At 42.1% G+C, this 18,233-nt stretch overlaps 9 protein-coding genes and 1 non-coding gene across 10 annotated transcripts; 5 read left to right on the top strand and 5 right to left on the bottom strand.

Moving 5' to 3' along the window:
* The first annotated feature begins 1,852 nt into the window (after positions 1–1,852).
* BX661DRAFT_180097 (WLM domain-containing protein) lies at positions 1,853–3,018 on the top strand. Its single transcript, XM_051535376.1, has one exon. The coding sequence runs from the start codon at positions 2,037–2,039 to the stop codon at positions 2,973–2,975; it is 939 nt and encodes a 312-aa protein (XP_051392634.1). The 5' UTR covers positions 1,853–2,036; the 3' UTR covers positions 2,976–3,018.
* Positions 3,019–3,511, bottom strand: BX661DRAFT_180096 (dolichol phosphate-mannose biosynthesis regulatory). The gene has a single exon (XM_051535375.1). It carries the CDS (start codon positions 3,314–3,316, stop codon positions 3,059–3,061), a length of 258 nt encoding a protein of 85 aa, XP_051392633.1. The 5' UTR covers positions 3,317–3,511; the 3' UTR covers positions 3,019–3,058.
* A 96-nt stretch (positions 3,512–3,607) lies between these two features.
* Positions 3,608–5,498, top strand: BX661DRAFT_180095 (uncharacterized protein). The gene has a single exon (XM_051535374.1). The coding sequence runs from the start codon at positions 3,686–3,688 to the stop codon at positions 5,309–5,311; it is 1,626 nt and encodes a 541-aa protein (XP_051392632.1). The 5' UTR covers positions 3,608–3,685; the 3' UTR covers positions 5,312–5,498.
* An 11-nt stretch (positions 5,499–5,509) lies between these two features.
* On the top strand, positions 5,510–6,170 carry BX661DRAFT_180094 (uncharacterized protein). Its single transcript, XM_051535373.1, has one exon. It carries the CDS (start codon positions 5,556–5,558, stop codon positions 6,018–6,020), a length of 465 nt encoding a protein of 154 aa, XP_051392631.1. The 5' UTR covers positions 5,510–5,555; the 3' UTR covers positions 6,021–6,170.
* A 617-nt stretch (positions 6,171–6,787) lies between these two features.
* BX661DRAFT_219482 (uncharacterized protein) lies at positions 6,788–7,235 on the top strand (the record flags this gene model as incomplete). Its single annotated transcript, XM_051538817.1, has 1 exon — positions 6,788–7,235. Exon 1 carries the CDS (start codon positions 6,795–6,797, stop codon positions 7,233–7,235), a length of 441 nt encoding a protein of 146 aa, XP_051392630.1. The 5' UTR covers positions 6,788–6,794.
* Positions 7,236–7,698: 463 nt separating this feature from the next.
* BX661DRAFT_180092 (HotDog domain-containing protein) lies at positions 7,699–8,325 on the top strand. The gene has a single exon (XM_051535372.1). It carries the CDS (start codon positions 7,804–7,806, stop codon positions 8,302–8,304), a length of 501 nt encoding a protein of 166 aa, XP_051392629.1. The 5' UTR covers positions 7,699–7,803; the 3' UTR covers positions 8,305–8,325.
* A 72-nt stretch (positions 8,326–8,397) lies between these two features.
* Positions 8,398–8,470, bottom strand: BX661DRAFT_t59. Its single transcript has one exon. It is a non-coding gene; the product is annotated as a tRNA-Ala (tRNA).
* Positions 8,471–11,626: 3,156 nt separating this feature from the next.
* Positions 11,627–12,340, bottom strand: BX661DRAFT_180090 (uncharacterized protein). Its single transcript, XM_051535371.1, has 2 exons — positions 12,043–12,340; positions 11,627–11,953 (listed from the first exon to the last, which is right to left on the bottom strand). The coding sequence occupies exons 1-2, from the start codon at positions 12,268–12,270 to the stop codon at positions 11,675–11,677; spliced, it is 507 nt and encodes a 168-aa protein (XP_051392628.1). The 5' UTR covers positions 12,271–12,340; the 3' UTR covers positions 11,627–11,674.
* Positions 12,341–15,107: 2,767 nt separating this feature from the next.
* Positions 15,108–16,176, bottom strand: BX661DRAFT_180089 (uncharacterized protein). The gene is made up of 2 exons (XM_051535370.1): positions 15,821–16,176; positions 15,108–15,794 (listed from the first exon to the last, which is right to left on the bottom strand). Exons 1-2 carry the CDS (start codon positions 16,068–16,070, stop codon positions 15,325–15,327), a joined length of 720 nt encoding a protein of 239 aa, XP_051392627.1. The 5' UTR covers positions 16,071–16,176; the 3' UTR covers positions 15,108–15,324.
* A 184-nt stretch (positions 16,177–16,360) lies between these two features.
* Positions 16,361–18,199, bottom strand: BX661DRAFT_180087 (beta-lactamase superfamily domain-containing protein). The gene is given in 7 exon segments (XM_051535369.1): positions 16,361–16,825; positions 16,867–16,943; positions 16,958–17,153; positions 17,189–17,282; positions 17,297–17,619; positions 17,972–18,007; positions 18,105–18,199. The coding sequence occupies 6 exon segments, from the start codon at positions 18,005–18,007 to the stop codon at positions 16,415–16,417; spliced, it is 1,137 nt and encodes a 378-aa protein (XP_051392626.1). The 5' UTR covers positions 18,105–18,199; the 3' UTR covers positions 16,361–16,414.
* Positions 18,200–18,233: the final 34 nt, after the last annotated feature.

The following is an 18,233-nucleotide window of genomic DNA, read 5'->3' as shown; positions in this document are numbered from 1 at the left end:
ATTTTCGGGTATAAATTAAAAATTCGTCAAATACCTTATTCCAATATTTTTACTAAATTACTTTATGTTGTTATGCAGCCCGAGGATATGGAGGTAGACACTGAGGGCAAGAATCATGAGACAGATTCTCGTCAGCTCACAGATGGATCTAATATGGGCCAAATTACAGGTGATCAAATTAGGCGCCACAATTGACATCCGGACATACTGCCTGTCCCGAAATGAATGTGCTGGGCGCAAGAATACAGACATGCCAATTATGCCATATCAGAAACCCGGGTTACTTTTATAAGGATCAGTTCTCACAAACGGCGCACACAACTGCCAGTGAGTGCCACAAAGGCAAGGAGATATATATAAGGTGAGGCCGGCAATAATAGCACTTTAGAAACACTAGTAATAAAAACCTTTATAATTCCACACCCATTCTTTTAACACTATTACAGTAGTGCTCCCTACCCCCTCTTACATAACAGTGTGTATATAATAGTAAGGGGTAGCAATAAAATAAAGTTATTTTCTATCATTGTGTTTGCTGCCTTAGCCGCCACTTCTTTTTCAGCACTGGTTGATAAACAATGGCTGACCCTGAATTGGGTTAAACACTATGGCGATTTTGAGGCTGAGGACTTTGTATCCGCACATCTATTATTTGTTGGTTTCACACGCCGCGCATATCTATATATCAACTACAGCTTGGTTTACACCAGGAATTTATACCCAATCCTACGAATATCTGCTGGGGGTTTATACCAGGAACAAAAAAAGACATGTCCAAATAAGATGAAAATACCTATACTGTTGAATTCTGGGAGAGACATCCTGTGAACGTGTAGAGATAAAATATTATGTATAAAAGTGCATTTAATATATGTGCTATGCACTGGAAAAAAGTGAATAAGAATATATATAACTTTGTATGGTCACTGTGTGCTACTTATTGATGGTTGTATGTTTGGCTGGAATAGCCAAGGCTGGTTAATCAGTTGATCGCCATCAACTGATAAAAACATTAATTTTTAATTAATTTTTAGTTAAACCAACTGATCAATACCAGGTATCTTTTGCAATACTGAAGCCATTAAAACATCTACAGTAGATGTTTTTTTAAAAATTTAATTTAGACATTGTTCAAAGCGCATGAGCAATTTTTTTTAACAAACAACTAAAACATTACAAATATATTTTGCAAAATGACGCAAGGTTTTGTAGCAACACAGCTACATTAACATTTTTGGCACAGTAAAAAGTACGTCACCTTTTTATTTAAGAAAATGGTATCGACAGCTATATAAAAACCAACATATACACCTATCATTATCTGCATTTTTTGTTTAGAAAACCAATATTTTTTATCTACCTAACATTAATTATCCTTTTTTTCTTAACAGCTATGAAGTTTTTTATTTATCCTTGCGTTTGCTGCCATCACCGTATCAGTTGTCCTTGCATTATCTGATCAAGGTAAAAGTGGCCTAGAGTTTCTAAAAGATAACCCTGGGGTCGACGAGGAAGATTTTAAAGCCCTGTGCGACCTGTTTCTTGAATTTTCGGAAAAGGTGGGGAGGTTTTTTTTTACAAAATCAACCAAGCTTTGGTTGTCTATCAGGCTGGCAGCTTTTTTGTATTTTTTGTCAAGTGCAGTGCAAGTATTATGCAAGATGAGGAGCTCAAGAAAAAACAATATAATACTAGATTCAAGATACTTTTCTATTATAATATTGCATTTAGAAAGCTAATTCCTAAAAAGTAGTAGTTAGTTGAGTGAGTGAGTGAGTGAGTGAGTGAGTTTTAATTATCGGGTATTCAGTTTTAGTATTTTGAACATATGACTTTCATATCAATTAATTTTAAGGTTAAAATTATAATTAATAATTGTTAATTAGTAATCTGATGGCGCAATTGATAATGCGGAATCCGTACAGGTGACGTAAATGATTGAAAAAACATGTAAAAAAACAGACGTATTTCAGCCTTTTTTGTTTCTACATCTTTCTTAAATAAACATATTTTTTCTCTTTTTTAAAATTCAACAAATGTCTCACTCATTTGTTATAAGCCACAAGGGCACCAAACGCGAATTCGATATTGACAACACAACCACACTGGGCCAGCTGCGAGGTCAAATCCGAGACGTGTTCGGGGTAGACCCAAGCAACCAAAAGCTTTTCCACGGAGGCCTTATCAACAATGACCAAGAGACACCAGTAGCCAGCATAATTCCTCACAAAAGCCGAGTTGTTTTAATGGGCACAGTGACCGGTGAGCTCGAGCATCTACATGCGCGAGAGGCACTGCGACAAACGGCACAACAGAACCACGAGCGATACAAGGCGACATTGTCGGATATCTGGCGCACGCCCACAATGGGCAGTCTGAGCAGAGACAATATGCAGCATACGTTCCATGCATTCGAAGCTCTTGAGTTGCCAGAGAAACAGCGGGCGTTGGATATCTTGCACAAACTGAGTAAAGATGAGGGCGTGCGGCAGATTATGGTCACTAGGCAGTATTCCGTCGGCACATTGCGCGAGCTTCACCCGTTTGAGCGCACCATTCTCGGGTACAATAGGAACCGCGGCGAGGTTATTGCGCTGAGGCTGCGCACGGATGATTTGGAGGGCTTTCGCCGGTACGAGAGTGTCAGGGATGTCCTGATGCATGAGCTGGCACATATGGTTTGGGACGAGCACGATGAGCGGTTCCATAGGCTCAATAGGGAGCTGTGCAAGGAGGTTGTCGAGCTCAATTGGCAGCTGCGTGGGCAGAGGGTCGGTGGACAGGCGCCGAGGGTGTACGAGCCGCCGAGGCCGGAGGATGCTGAGCTTGTGGATGGCGGGTCGCTTGGGAGCGCTGGCTTTGTGCTGGGCGGCAAGGCACCTAGCCAAGGAGAGGAGGATGGCCAAAATAGCAGCCCTGATAGTCACCGTGACTTGGCGTACAAGGCCTGGGAGAAGCGGTCCCGAAAGAATTAGGTTTTGTTTTCGGCACAATCAATGAACAAAGAGAAAGATACTTGTGTATATTCAACAAAATAGAAGCGAAAAAAGTGCTGGGTTTAGGTGGCCTTTTTGGCAGCCTTTTTGGCAGACTTTAGCATAATAAAGGACAAGAAGCCAAAGATGGCAGTGACACCGACAATAAGGAGGAACACGGGAAGCGCAATGGCGTACCACTGCGGAGGGAACAGCACGCGTGCCGGGTGGTCTTCGTCGACAAAGGGGATAATGAGCGTCCAGATGGAGTAGTATGTGAATACGAGCGAGCCAATTCCGAGGAGAGCTGCTCCCACCGCCTTGTCGTGAATCTGAGTCATTTTAATAATGTAGAAGGGAAGGGAAATGTTCGTCGTCGTGATGTGGTTGTGGAAAAAGTAGAGATAGAAAGGATAAATACGTGCAGGAATTAAAAGTGTTAGGGAAAAGGGGGCAATTGAATTGAGTAAAAGAAAAAAGAGAGAAAATGTGCCTTATGTTTTCTTGTTTCCTTTTTGGCTTCAGCGTGTATGCCTACTGACTGGCATTCACTTACTTGATTTTGAGACCGAGCTTTTGATGAGAGGGAATTGGAGATCAGCTCCCCCTTTTTTTATTTGTGTGGAGCCAAAGAATGAGTTTTTTATTTTTCCTTCTTTTTCCCTCCCCCTCCCCACGCGAATTTACTTACAACATATTTATTATTCATAATGTCTGCCGACAACTCTTTCAACGAACAGCAGAAGCAGCATATTCTTGACAATTTCATTGCGCAAGCCGGGCTTCAAAGCATTGCCGACGCAACCAAGGGCCACAAAACCATCGCCACGCGAGCCTTCAAGCGCGGCGACACCATACTCTCCATCCACCCGCTATTTAGCCTCCCGGTGCGCAAAAACGAAGACCACGATGATGACACATCGTCAGACCAACAAAACAAGCAGCAGCAAGAGACTCAGCCGCAGGATCGCTGTACACATTGCTTCAAAACACTGCCGCCTAAACGCCGGCCACGGTGCAGCCAATGCCACACGGCCTTGTATTGTTCCACGCGGTGCTTGACTGACCACTGGAATGCACGGCATTATTTTGAGTGCGACCCGAAAAATGCCGAGAACGAGGGGGCTTTGGAAAAGGCAGAGGCGAAGATCAAGCCTGTGTACAGGCCGTATTTGCGCATGGCCGCAGGAGTCACCCAGGTGCTGCAAAATATAAAGAAGCAGCAGCAGCAGCAGCAGGTACCAGAGTGGCTTCGGGTGCAGGCGTTGGCGTGGGACCGGCTGATAAGCCACCGATCGGAGCACCCAAAGTATTTGCTCAAGCAGTACGCCGAAATCGCCAACCTCGTTCCCCAAACACCCGGCTCCTTGGTTTCCCTGGACCCGGTGGACGCGCTGTGTCGCTTTGGCTGCAACAACTTTGCGGCGTTCGATGATTCCGGCGACCAGAATCTGCTGCAGAGCACCGGGCACTTATGCAGCCCCCTCGTGTCCCTGCTTTTGAACCACGCGTGCCTGCCCAATGCCTCCTTTGTGTACTCTGCGGGCGGCCGCCAAGTGGTGCGCGCCCTAAGGGATATAGCCGAGGGCGACGAAGTCACTTTGGCGTATATCGATGGGCTCAAGCCAAGATCGGAGAGGAGAAAGACGCTGGAGGCTGTGTATTTCTTCACGTGCCATTGCGAGAGGTGCGAGCTGTGTGGTTCGCCCAGAGCCCGCATGGACGCCCTAATGGACCGCTCCCCCCAGTCAGATAGCGCGGCACATGCGATTCCGCACAATCTGCCGACCGATTACGCGCAGCCGCCCTGCGCGGACCTCTGGGTGACAGAGGTGACTCATGCTCTGCTCACCTTGCTGGCCAGCCGGTCGCGCCACACGCACGAGGCGAAACTCGAAACTCAAATGATCGATTCTGTCGAGTCACTCGACCAACGCGATCTATCGTTTGCTGCATACCGACACTGGCTCGAGTGCCAAGACGAGTGCCTCGAGCGGATCTCTACTGGTTCGGCCGATGAGGACGCGCACTGGCATTGGTCGTATGTGTCTGCACTGCATGTTTTGGCATTTTATGCTTTGGTGTATCCGCCCTTTCACCCGCTGGTCGGTAGGCAGTGCCTGTTGGTTGCGCAGCTGGCGTGGAACTCGCTGCAGGGCTCGGACTCGCACAAGGTGAATGAGAAGCTGGGGCTGTCGGAGGGACTGGTGAGGAATCTGGCGATGGCGGCGCAGAACGTCTTGGAAGCCTCGGGCGATTTGGAGGAGGTCATGGGCGGGGCCTCGGCTACGGAGAAGAAGATTGCACTGCTGCTGAGCCAGATCGAGTATGCTTGAAGAAGTACGTGGTGGTGATTTATTAATCAATCAAATCCCCATTTAGCATTGCATTTGCATATAAGGACATTGTCCACGTGGTGAGTGGCACACCTTGGGCAACCAACATACGCATGCGAATTGACTGAAAAATGGAGGTTTTTCGTCTTTATCATTGTTAAATTGGTGCTTGTCGCTCGCTTTTTTTATTCTGCATATTTTTTTATCAAAATCATTTAAGCATATTTTATTACACTTAAATGCCATGTCTGGGTTTATCTTCAACGAGCTCCTCGACAAACTGCGCACCAGAGACACCAGCACCACACGTTTCGGCAGCAAACTCGATCTCCGCGTAGCCACCGCCAACGCCCAAACCCGCACAATCACCTATGAATACGCAATAACCAGCGACGAAGTATACCGCGGATACCTCGCCAGCGGATGGCTCTCCACCGTAGTGGAGAACGCAACGGATCCGTTGATTTGCGCGGCAACGAGTAATAGCAATATGGTGACTTCGTCATTGACAGTTAATACGCTGGAGCCTGTGATGGCTGGTGTTGTTGTGGAGATTGTCTGTCGGTTGGTGTTGTTTGAAGGAAGGATGGTGCAGGCCGTGGTTACGTTTAGGGATGCGAGGAAGAGAAACATTGTTTATGCAGCTGGCGTGCACACGCTTATTTACAAGGAGGGTCTTTCTGCCAGCGGTGGCGGTGCAAAGATTTAAAGGAAACAAGGGAGGATGGTTTACAGGATAGTGTACAATATGTGCATGTGTGCGTGCTGGTTTGCTGTGTCAATCCCTTAATATTGCAGCGCTGTTGCTTGTCTTTAATTTATTTTTAATGAGCAGCAAAGCAATTCTTTGCATCGCACTTATATTTATCTTTTAAAATATAACCAGGGACCATAAAATACTCTGACAAAATCAACCCCCCATGGACGCACAGTGCAACGAGTTTAAGCAGCACGTTATTGCTTTGGCGAGTGCCAAAAAGAGCCACTACTACTACACCGCCGAGCTTCCCACTACCGTCACACACGCGAGCAAGCTCGGGCGCACAATAACCGTGCAAATCACCATAACCGCATCGGAAATCACCAGCTCGGGCTGCATCGACGAAGGCCTTGTCAGCACTGTGGCAGATTACTGGACGTCGACGCTCATAAGTGCCGTTCACGAGGATAGGCCTGCAGTAACCACCTCTTTGACTGTGCAGGCACCCAAGGTCATTGCGCCTGGGACCAAGGTGGATGTTGTTTGTTTGGCGTCGGAGGGGTTGGAGATGCCGTATGCCTCAGCCAAGTTTGCTGATGCTGTGGATGCGAATAGGGTGTATGCGGTTGCGAGTCATACAAAGTTTTTCAAAAATATATCAAAATGAATAAAAAACATTTAAAGGCAACTAAAATTGGAATATGTAATACTTTTTTCACCCTTCATTTTTCCTTTTTCTTTTATAAATACTATTTATTCTGTGGTTTTTATATATCCAGTAATATGAACATAATCAATAATTTTGGTTTCGACGACGGCACATCCATTCACAGCATGGATTTAGATCAAGGCATTCTAACGCTAGAAATGGCCATTACTCAAGAACACATCAATGTCGCCGGCACGCTCGATGAGGGTCTCGTAGCCACCCTGGCAGACAACCACACGAGTTATCTCCTCATGTCCCACTCTCTCATCAGGAACCCTGGGGGGATGCCCATTTCTGTCTCCCTCTCGCTCAACGTCCAAGCGCTAGCTCCTATTGAGCCGAATACAAAGGTACATGTGGTATGCCGAGTGGGCAATGCAAACTTGGCCAAACTGCATGTTACAGTAATGTTTGTTGATGCTGAACGGCCCAGTTCTGTGTATGCTTGGGCTTCGCATACAAAACACTCAAATAATATTTTGGGCTTTGCCAATTTCAAAGCAGCAAAGATGTAGATGCATGGCAGCAGAGTGTATTTACCAATATTGCCTCTCTCCCCCCTCCCTTCATCTATCCACCACTCCTCCCTCCATGAAAATAGGAAGGCTTTTTTATATATTTACAACAATCAAGAGTACTTTGAACGCAACCACCTTTACTCACTACGCAGTCACCCATGCTTGCATTTGCAGCACACAGGCAAGTTAATATTTATCGGTGTTTAAAAATAAAAATTCCAAACAATTTCCCAACACAAAAATGCAGCCTCTACATGTATATTAATGTGGCCACAATCCACTATTTGAATGAGGGAGGAAAAAAGTATTTCTAAGGCAACAATGCGTGGTACATTTAATATCTCCTCCCCCTCTGGCCTTCTCCCAACCCACAAGAGAGAATAGACCCATTAACCATAAAGGAATAACCAGATATTTATTGGTTTATTTATGTCAATCGTAGATAAACAAATCTTTTGGGGTTTATTTTTACAAATACTGCTACAACACGTCTCAACTCCCTTTTCTCTATTTTTAATCATCGCACGCCAATTCATCTAAACTGTTAATTTTTTATATATTCGCCATGTCGTTCACAGCTCCAGAATCATACAACTATCCTGTTTCTGTCGACGAGCTCACCCGACGCGCACATGCCCAGCACAAAGAGCTCCTCTCAGCCAACGTCAAGCTTACTACACCGCCCATCAGCCGCCTCCAACTCGTCTCCATCCAACCCACTGGCTCCAAACACACCCACATCACTGGTGCCGTCGTCACATACTGCCTCACAGTCGACCCTGCAGACTGCAACACCTGGGGCGCCATCCACGGAGGCTGCGTATTCACCCTCTGCAATGCTGTCGGAAAAATAACCACTGCTGTGGTTGCCTGTGGCGCTAAAAACATTGTTTCTACCGATCTGACTACCAATTATCTCGCGAGCGTTAGGGTTGGCGCCACTGTGACCATCGAGATTGAGTGCTTGCGCGCCACAAAGTCAATTGCCTTCCTCCGTGGGTGCATCAAGGACAGCAACAGAAACACATGTTATATTTGCGTGCAAAACGTCAGTTTTCAGCTGTAGCAACAAAAAATAAAATTTACCAGTTTTGATTGCTATATTAATAATAGAAATTAACTCGTCAATATTGGATAGTCCAAAAAAAATATTTTGAATTGGAGGACCGGGGTATCGATCCCCGTACTTCACGCATGCGAAGCGCGCGCTCTGCCATTTGAGCTAGACCCCCTTTCAGCTCCGATTCAACTCATTTCTGAACTATTCGGCTAATCACTAAAAATTATTCTACTTCATAAAACATATTCCATGTAGTTTTAATTGTGCTTTGGATGAACAGCTGAAAATGCTGTTTTGTAGGGCACGCGAGGATCCAGGCACTCAAAAAACGCAACAGTTAATAAACTGAAGTTATATTACGTATGGTATTATATGACTATCTAGATTTTTTATTTAAAGGGAAGCAAAACATGGGAAATTAGTAAATGTTGATTTTAATGAAATTACAATTTTCAGTTTTTATTAGCCAAAATAAAACAATGAATTTATTTTACATGAAACTTATTTTTTCGTCAGATTTCGGTATTTTCAGCTTGTTATAAAACACAATACTTTTCAAGTGAGGGTACTTTTTACTATTGCCATTGACAAACTCTAGCATCTCAATTGCTGGTGCATACATGCCAAATTTACGCAGCGACTTCACTTGCACCATTAATTTCTTGATACACAATATGATATTTTCTGCATAAGCGATTCTATTTCTTCCTATAAACATATTTTTTAATCCTGTCTTCAAGGGTTTAACCACATTGTTACTTTCATATACATTGTGTGTATTGCATGTGAGCTCGGCAATACTAAAGTCTTTGAGACCCGGAAGAAGAGGCAACAGATGTATAATTGTGTTATAATCAATTATTCCTAGTTTCAAATAGTTCAAGTTTGGCCAACTAATCAAATTTAAATTTAAAATCTGGTCTTCGCATGATAAGTGAAGGGAAGCGCGGTTAGTAATATTAATTTGGCCAAACACATAGTTTGCAGCACGGTAAAACTCATCTTCCGTGTACTTAGATAGCATATAGTAACTCACCACCATGTTCCCAACAGATTTGATATTGGAATTATCAAATGATTTCTCGGCTAAAAACATATCGGTAATTTTTAATTGATTAATGTGCTCGGAATAGTTGTCAGCAAATGATATGTCAGTATCTGGTGGCCTATGGGTAATGTTTAATTTTTTGAGACTGGGGAAATATACCTTGTATTTGTCTCCGCTGTTTGACTTGTATCTCCAACTGTCCGGTAAAACATCTGCTTTGTTGTAACTATCCCCCAAATAAAACCGAATCTCCAACTCTTTTAAATTATTAAAGTAGATATCACCAGGAGATGATTCGTTTTGAAAGTGCTTCCATGAGAAAGAATGAGGAGTATCGTACAACATTAGTTGCTTAAGTTTTTGGGCACAGATTCTGGGTAATATCTGAGTTGAGCTTTTATCAAGTGAAATTATTAGGTGCGTCAAATTATCCGAGAGCTTTGGGGCATTTAAAGACGTGTGTGCAGTATTTGTAATATGTTTGAGTTGGTTCGATAACTGATCAATCAACAAGTTGTAAAACAATTTTACTGTTTCGTTTTTGTAACTGCCACTAAAAGTCACTTTTGCTACCTTAAACATATTATTTTTTATAAAAGTGACTATAGGTATAGTATGTTGTGCTTGTGCGCTGGATTGCAAGCTGCTATCAATGACACCATTGTGTGGTTTTTCTGTCATTCTTAAATCCATTGTGAGAGTTGTGATACCCTCCCAGTACTGTGGGTTCTTTTTATGCATAAGAAGTAAAATCTTGTACAGCATGCAAAAGTCTGAAAACCGTGCAATGCCAACGTGCATGTTTTTGATGTAGTGCGTTGCCCCAATGGTGTCCGTAAGACTAATATTAAACTGAAGCATTTTGGTTTCAGCATTGCTTACTGCGCCTTTGCCCTTGGAAAATGCAGGACCCATTGCTGGACTCTGAAAATAAACGTCGCTGTAAACCAGCCCCATACCAACATACCTCCATCCACGGCAGATACCAAGTAGCTGTAGTTTTTGCTTCCAATTTTTGATAGAGCGACTTCCAATGGTGGCCAAGGCGTAACGCAGTATGTTTTCAACAACAATGAGCGGAAGGTTGTTATTAGGAAACATATTAATATAAAATAATATAAAAAGGTAAACAGTAGGTTTGACAATATACAAACAAGTGCCAATGTTACATTTTAAGAGCGCGCAGCATCCAAATTATTATTAAAAGGATAATTACAATACACTGATAATAAAAACAAAAAATATTTTTTTTGAAAGGTTTTTGTTTTTACTCCCTCCGAGTGCGCTTAAAAGGGTCATTAAATCAAATATATTTACTTTAATCCAATTGCCAAGGCATTGTCATTTATTTTTAAATACAAAGAATCTTGGCAAAACGCAAACAAAAGAGAAAGAGAGAGAAAAAGTATGCGTGATTTTGATTTAAATTGAACATCAGATTTCACGGGTTAAGCAAGTTTGTTCTTGCAAATACTCATTGATTTAGGTGTTTAAATTTGCTTTCACTGGGTCTGCTAATTAAACGCCATATACAGTCAACATCAGCATTAAAAACAAAACCATCAATAGGAGAGACTTTAAAATATCAGTGGCTGGTTTGGTGTCCAGCTAGAAAGGGGCCGTTATCAAAAAGCGCAACGGTAATAGAGGCAAAATAAGTGATTTACCAAGGAAATGATTGCAGAAGTAATGGTTGAAAAATAAATTACCAGTAATCAAATAAATTGATGTGGCTGCAGCTTATATATGTGTATATAACCAGTGCTGTTGTATATTGCGCACCCAGATAATATGAAGGAGGATGTTAAGATTGAGGGCAAGAAGGCCGCTGTTTATCCACATGCCTAGTGACCGAATTCCGACGTGACGACAGAGAATCGAGTTAGGTAGAGTAGAATAAGACACATATACTTTCCCTTGTAGTATGTGTGCATGAGCGTGCATACGCAAAAGTCACAACATTGAAGCAAATACAGTTTGAGCTGGTCACAAAAGCACCAATTTTTACCAGCGATACAATTTGCTGCTAACCATTGTCCAATAATTTGAATATTATAACTGTAGTTTAAATATAATATTGTATAATATTTCAATTGGTACGGTTACCAACATAGAGGAACACGTAAGTAGTTTGCTTAAAAATAATTTTACATAGCTTTATATACAGAAGGGTAATTTAAAAATATAACTTATTCTTAATGCTCTATGCAATATCGAATTTTGAGCTGTGTTTGATTTTTATATATTGTTTTATTTTAATTGCTTATATTTTGCATATTACACATTTGATATTACAATATAATTCCAAAACTAATAAAAGTTATAATATTACGCAGCAGTCGGATGACACTTGAGGTGATGCAGCAGTTGCAGTTTGTGGTGTCGCGGTATTTTAGTCTGTATAGGCAAAGCCTTAATGTTTTGTGGAGACACAGTGGTATTAGTCAGTGGCAATTGGGGAAGGGGCTTCAACACGCGCGCAGGCATTGCACAAGTCACAAAGGAAAACTTGCTGGCCAAAATACCATGCAGCAGATCTGGCAGCATAAGCGACCATTTATCTTTTGAAAAAGCTGCCACTGCCTTGTTGAGGTACTCTGGCAAATCCTTTAGCACGAGTCCAGATTGGGCCAGTCAAATTCGGTCATGTAGCCAACGCAAATTCCATAAAAATAAAACAATATCCCCGTGCTTACGCTGACTCCATTAGTAGTGAATGGTACGGTAATATTGCTGCTGTCAAACGTAAACTGCCTCCAGCAAGATGTATAGCGTTTGGCATTGCGAATGAGACTGATGGAAGCGTTGCGAAACACGGAGGTTGATGTGGCTCCGCCGTCTTTACTATTGTAAAAGTACAAAACAGAGAGACCCTCATCTACTTGCTGTAAAAACAATTTATTGTTTTCAATTCTGAACGCCATTTATAGTACACAAAAAATAAACGAAAAATAAAATAGTTTGAAGAGAAAACGCCTCCTGCAAAAACAATAGGTGCCCGCTCCCATTAGCTATAAAAATAATTAGGCCAACGTGGACAAATATAAAAAGCTCAAAGAAATAAAAAGGATTATAAAAATAATATTTGGGCCTTTCAGACAATGTCACAACAGCTGACATTTGAAAATGTGCGCTCATTGCTTTATAAAATTGTTGGTGCTTAATTATTAATAACTAATAAATTAAAAATCAATATATAATAATAAAATTAAATCTAAAGCAGCAACATAATCCAATGCAATTACAGGTTTTATATTCACTTGTTTAATAGGTATACTGAAAACCATTATTTAATGGCTCTGGGTTTGGTCCTCCACCAAATGTATCGCAATATTTGGCATCAATGGCTTCAATTTGGCCTGGCCATGGATGGAGAGGGAAGAAAAAATGTACTAAAAGTCTCCACGCTTAAATCCAAACCTCTGTTGCCACGATCAACAGCAAGCACGTACGCATACTTGTTTGGACCTATAGTGCTGTAACATTAATGCATGTATAGCAATCAGCAGTTTTTAATCCCTGGGCGGCCGTAATATTTGTAAGGTTAAAATAATCATAAGTCAGTCCACAAAATGTCTTTCTTGTAGCTCTCTCCTGATGGGTTAAATCAGATAAGGGTGATGCGTAGCGTTGGGTATAGCCTTTATCTGGCAGTAACCAGGCTAGCAATGGTGCTAAAAATAACAAAAAGTACGACCACAAGACCAGACAGAGCGGATTAATCATGAGTATAAAGATAAATTGATAAGTAATAATATATGACTGAAAAGTATAAATATTTCTAAATCGTTCAAGAAAGTGGAAAGTGAGGTTTAATTATGTTTATTATATAATTGTTTCGGTCTGCGAGTTTATTTTTATATTTTTACAATGCTTACTTTGATAGAGCAATTATTACACTATGCTGTAACAAAAATAGGAACGAGTTTTTTGTATTTTTATTTAATTGTTTAATCATAAGCCTCCCTCTTTCTCAATAATTGCCCACAAATTCAATTGCTTTAAAGCCCATGCAATGCACACTCTTTTAATATATAAATTTAAATATGTAGTCAATATCCAGATTTGTTGGTTTATTTGTTTTTGCTAAATTTTATAACAACAAAATAAAACAATGCCATGAGAAGACAAACCAAAAGACCTCATTAAATAATTAAATAAATCTAATTATTGGTTGTTACGTGCTTTACATGGTGTTCTGTATTTGTAAAAAATAAATCATTGTCCAATACAATTCACAATATGAATTACAGAAATCGTTATAATATTTATTAGTTTAATAACAATGAAGTATAAGTAAACTGTAGCGGTTATTAAACCCCAAAATCATTGTTGACGTCCATTACATTGCAGTTTATTTATTTAATTATCATTGATGGCAACAATACAGCGCTCCCTCAAAACAGATTAGTAAATTGTATTCCAGTTAAATAAAAGATACTATTGGTTAATGGTGATTAACTGATTAACAGTCTTGGCTGTTTAGTCACACAAACAATAAGTCACACAATGACTAAAGTAATATGCCCTCCTCTTTACCTTTCACATGCATAGCACTTATTTATTAAATATACTTTATATCATATATTTATCTACACGTTCATAAAACGTTCCTATATTTCAACAGATACGCTTGTTGTGCGCCATTCAAATATGCGCTTGTTAAGGCCATGTCCACAAAATCTCGTGTAAATTAGGTGAATACACGGTATATTAAGTTGTAGATTGCTGACACCATTAAATTATATTTATAAAGGCCGACAAATGTTGTGCTGGCCATTTTTGTCCAACGCGTATAAATAATGGGCAATTAAAGAAGGAAAGAGTGCTCATTATAGAAAGATAATTTATAATTATGAATATGTTGTTGGGAACGGATTTCCTTTGTAGCCTAATGCCCATCAGTTGCCCTTTTCTTTGTGAGCACTAAGACTCATTAAAAAGAGCAAAACAACAACATTTATTAGTTCTCCGCTTGTCTTCTTTTAGTTTTTACGGAATATAAATTCAGTCTAGTTATTCAACTCACTCGTTAATATTAAAGCTAATGTGCAAAGCAGAGACAAATAAAAAACATATATGTCGAGGCCACCCTAGTTCTACTTTTGATTCCACAGTAATAAAACCATTATAAAAACAGGTTTTCTACATATAAAACTAGTCGCCTAGTGCTCCAGCACACTACAAAAACACCAATATATATTTATATGCATTAATTTGGTAAACAATTGACTTGCATGAATGCAACCAAGTATCATTAACATGTTTGTTTATTTTATTTGAAATGGTACGTCGAGACCAGTTTTATTTTTAACTAAACACATGGATTTCATTAAAATGAGGCCCCAGTCAGCACCCACTTTCCTGGTACGCAAAAAATCAACAATTTCTAATAAATCAAAAGAAATAAGAATACAAAGGATGAATAAATTCATGATTTACTAATCTATGCCACTACTGCTGCTGCGGCTGTTTTTTGATTTATTTTTCTGTTTTGTTTCTTTTTTCCTATACCTATTTGTTTATTATTAACACATACCCCTTCTTATTGCTATAGAAGCTTCAGACGTGCCAAACAAGATCACCATTACCGTTGAAAACAAAACTGAAGCGGGCAAGCACTTTGAGCTGAATGCAAGTGATAAAAAAACGACGGGTTTTTTGCTGGATCAAATATTGGCAAAAGTTCTTCTATGAATAGCTAGAAGGCCACAGGCTTCACATTTTAAGAAACAAAAGCTGGGTGCTCATACTGTGCGACAATAGCCACTTGTCCGCACATATAGAGGGCAACACGGCCAATGTCAAAGTTATTACGGTCCAAATGCTTAAAGATAGATTCCCAAGTCAGTCAAAAATGAAAAATAGCGTAATAGGGTTTAGTTTATAAAACAAAGGAATAGATAAAAAATAAACTGAATATAAAGTAAAACAAATATCATTGACAAAAATGACATCCACACACTTATTTCCTCCGTCTATGCCACTCGGGATGAGTATGCCACAGAGAAACATTTGCCCTTATCCATGCCATCCTCCAAGGCCTTCAGTGCGCAGTTGGCTACGTCTGCAGGTGACACATATCCGCCAAAAACATCCTCCGAACTGGCCAAATACGTTCCTGTCGCAATGCCCTCTACGAACAAGCCTGGTCTCAAAATAGTCCACTCCAACGTGCCTTGCGCCTCTGTGCTCGCGTCCCTCTTGCTCCTCCTGCCCATGCGCACTGCCTCCCAACACGTCCGCCGGAATCTCCCCCGCATCACCACATGCTCCTGCGCTGTGTACTGCGCCAAAATCGACCAACACCGATCAAGCGCGCCAGCCAAGTACTTGATCTGATTCAAATTCATATACATCCACGTTGTCCAATCCATCTGCCTTCTAGAGTCCCCAGACCCATGACACGTCACAACAATAAGGCGCCGGACGTTCTCGCGATGCATAGCTTGCTGCACCATTTTTTGCTCGTACACCCATGCGTTGGCTCAGTATTGTGCGGGTCAAAGGCCACGAGCACAGCGTCAGTGCCCTGGATGGCCTCCTGGTAATGCAGGATGTTGTTGGGTGAGCCGCAGATTATTTTGAGAATGGGCAGGGCTGGTAGGTCTGGGAGCGAGTCGGTTTCTTGGAGAAACCAGTGCAGTGTATGCTCGTGGGCTAGGGCTTGAAGGAGAAACTCTTTGCAGACTTTGCCGAGACCGCCAAACACTGCTATTATCATGATGTGGTTAAAGGTGTGGAATTTCGAGTTGCGGTGTGGAATTGAAGGGCGAAATGCATGAAGGGAAACAAAAAATAAAGTCAAAATATTTGAAAAATGATAAATATACCACCGTTATAATAAAGGAAATTCAAATACACCCCCATCCAATTGCTGCCCTTATTTTTGCGCCTGCACCTAGAACGTGACTACTTGCCATTACCTTACTGACATACAGATGAACCAATATTTTTAAATTTCTATATTTTTCCCCGCCCGTTCTAGGCTGGCGATTAAATCGTATAAAACAATGACATTCTATTAAACGACATTCTATTATTTTAAATAAAATACACATTTTCAGTCTATAAATCATAAACATATGTTTTTCCAAACTGCGGCGCAATAAACTCCTCCAGCCCCAATCCATACTTCTTCGCAGCAATTTCTAAATCCCTCGGTGGCTGTAAATAGTGCTCATCACTCATCATAAACGTGCCCCAATGTACGCCAACCGACGCCTTTGCGCGCAAATCCCTATGGATCAACACGGCGTCCTCAGGGTTCGTATGCTGGTGGCACATATACCACCTAGGCTCATAGCTTCCAATGGGCAAAATGGCCAGTGACATTGGGCCGTATTTTGCGCCAACCTGGTCGAACACAGGACAGTATCCGGTGTCTCCGCAGTGGAATATAGAGGCCGATGAGGTTTTGACGAGGAAGCTGGACCAGAGTGATTTGTTGCTGTCCGCACCATTGCGTCCGCTCCAGTGCTGCGTCGGGGTGGCTGCGATAATGTAGTCCGGTTGCGTACAGTCACGGTATCTTCCGCCCACCAGTCCAATTCAACCACGGATGTGACACCGAGGCCTGAGAACCACGAGGCGAGGCCTGTGGGTACATACCAGGTGACAGAATTGGCCAGTGCGCGGACAACGTCGATGTCCAGGTGGTCGAAGTGTTGTGGGAGACAAGGACAATATCGGGGTGTGGGAGGTCGGAGAGCTGGCAGGGGACTGGGCGGAGGCGCTCAGGTCCAAGCCAGGAGTATACCGTGCGGCGTTTGAAGATCGGATCTGTCAGGATATTCAGCCCCTGCATCTGCAAAAACAAGTGGACTGGCCGAGCCACGTCACCGTCAGTGACTTGTCCCCATCAACACTATCGACCGCAGGGCAGTCCGAGTACTCAACAGGGAGTGGGGCCGCAGACAGATTCTGGTGTTGCCGGCTGTGGGTGCGGACAATGCATTGAGAAGGGCAAAGTGCGGAATGGCCAGGGGCAGCTCTGTATCGAGGATCTGGCGGTCATTTGGGAGCCCGTTACCGGTACTGCGCGTGGCTATCCACCGGACAAAATCCCAGAGCGTCTTATCGCGCCATGTCTCAAAGGGGTTGACGAAGCGCCCGCCGATCATGAGCGATTCGTAAAGGCCTTTCTTTTGCGTTTTCCTTTCGGCTATGATTTGTCGCCGCTTTTTGTCGATCAAGTGGTCAGAGATGAGGTAGTAGGCGGTTATGCTGGCGAGCGCCCCAAAGCAGTATAGGTGCAGGGAGCCGCGCGATGTCTGAACCAGTCGAGTCCGAATAGGCGGCCCATTTCGCGGTCTGTGGATAATGATAGTGGTGGCAGCAGCTGGAGCAGCAGATGCAGAACCAGCAGTGGCGCGGCGGGTGCTAAGTAGGTTGATAGTTCCATGTAAAGGTAAATAATATAAAAATACAATGTGGTTAATGGGTTGTTCTCTTTAAGATGCCGAGACAGAAGAGAAAGAAAGAGGAGAAATAAGAAGGAGAGTAGCTGCGCTGTGCATTGGCTTTTGTAAAGTCTCGCCTGCATTGTGTAAATTCGCTTCGCCTCACTTTACTTTTCACATTGACCCAATTAATTGTTATTTAAAAACGAGAGCGTGACTTTACGCTCACGCGGAAAACAAAAAAGTCGTGAATTCGCATTTTGGAATAACTGACAGTAGGGTGTGTGACTGACTGGCTGGCTGACAGAGCTGTCTGACTAGGTAGGGTGTGTCTTCCGGCATAATGAAAAAAGTACCTTACAGTTTGTGTACAAAATGCGAGAGCAAAAAAAAAGGTGGAAAGTAGAAAAGGAAAAGAATAGCAGGAATGAAATTTAAAAAAGTGAAAAAGCGAAAGGCGAGAAAAGTCAACGCAACCCAAAAAA

This window comes from Kickxella alabastrina (assembly GCF_025024165.1).
Source record: "Kickxella alabastrina strain RSA 675 chromosome Unknown BX661scaffold_7, whole genome shotgun sequence".
Classification (NCBI taxonomy): Eukaryota; Fungi; Kickxellomycota; class Kickxellomycetes; order Kickxellales; family Kickxellaceae; genus Kickxella; species Kickxella alabastrina.
Note: the sequence above shows the minus strand (reverse complement) of the source record. Positions and strands in the feature narration are given on the sequence as shown.

Coding starts and splice junctions, on each gene's coding strand:
- BX661DRAFT_180090 (XM_051535371.1), bottom strand. CDS start 12,270: ATGGCGTTCAGAATTGAAAACAATAAATTGTTTTTACAGCAAGTAGAT. Junction 11,954..12,042: donor TCACTACTAATGGAGTCAGC/GTAAGCACGGGG, acceptor CTCGTGCTAAAG/GATTTGCCAGAGTACCTCAA.
- BX661DRAFT_180089 (XM_051535370.1), bottom strand. CDS start 16,070: ATGATAATAGCAGTGTTTGGCGGTCTCGGCAAAGTCTGCAAAGAGTTT. Junction 15,795..15,820: donor TACTGAGCCAACGCATGGGT/GTACGAGCAAAA, acceptor TGGTGCAGCAAG/CTATGCATCGCGAGAACGTC.
- BX661DRAFT_180092 (XM_051535372.1), top strand. CDS start 7,804: ATGTCGTTCACAGCTCCAGAATCATACAACTATCCTGTTTCTGTCGAC.
- BX661DRAFT_180087 (XM_051535369.1), bottom strand. CDS start 18,007: ATGCGAATTCACGACTTTTTTGTTTTCCGCGTGAGC. Junction 17,154..17,188: donor ATGGGGACAAGTCACTGACG/GTGACGTGGCTC, acceptor TTGTTTTTGCAG/ATGCAGGGGCTGAATATCCT. Junction 16,826..16,866: donor GGGCGGAAGATACCGTGACT/GTACGCAACCGG, acceptor ACCCCGACGCAG/CACTGGAGCGGACGCAATGG.
- BX661DRAFT_180095 (XM_051535374.1), top strand. CDS start 3,686: ATGTCTGCCGACAACTCTTTCAACGAACAGCAGAAGCAGCATATTCTT.
- BX661DRAFT_180096 (XM_051535375.1), bottom strand. CDS start 3,316: ATGACTCAGATTCACGACAAGGCGGTGGGAGCAGCTCTCCTCGGAATT.
- BX661DRAFT_180094 (XM_051535373.1), top strand. CDS start 5,556: ATGTCTGGGTTTATCTTCAACGAGCTCCTCGACAAACTGCGCACCAGA.
- BX661DRAFT_180097 (XM_051535376.1), top strand. CDS start 2,037: ATGTCTCACTCATTTGTTATAAGCCACAAGGGCACCAAACGCGAATTC.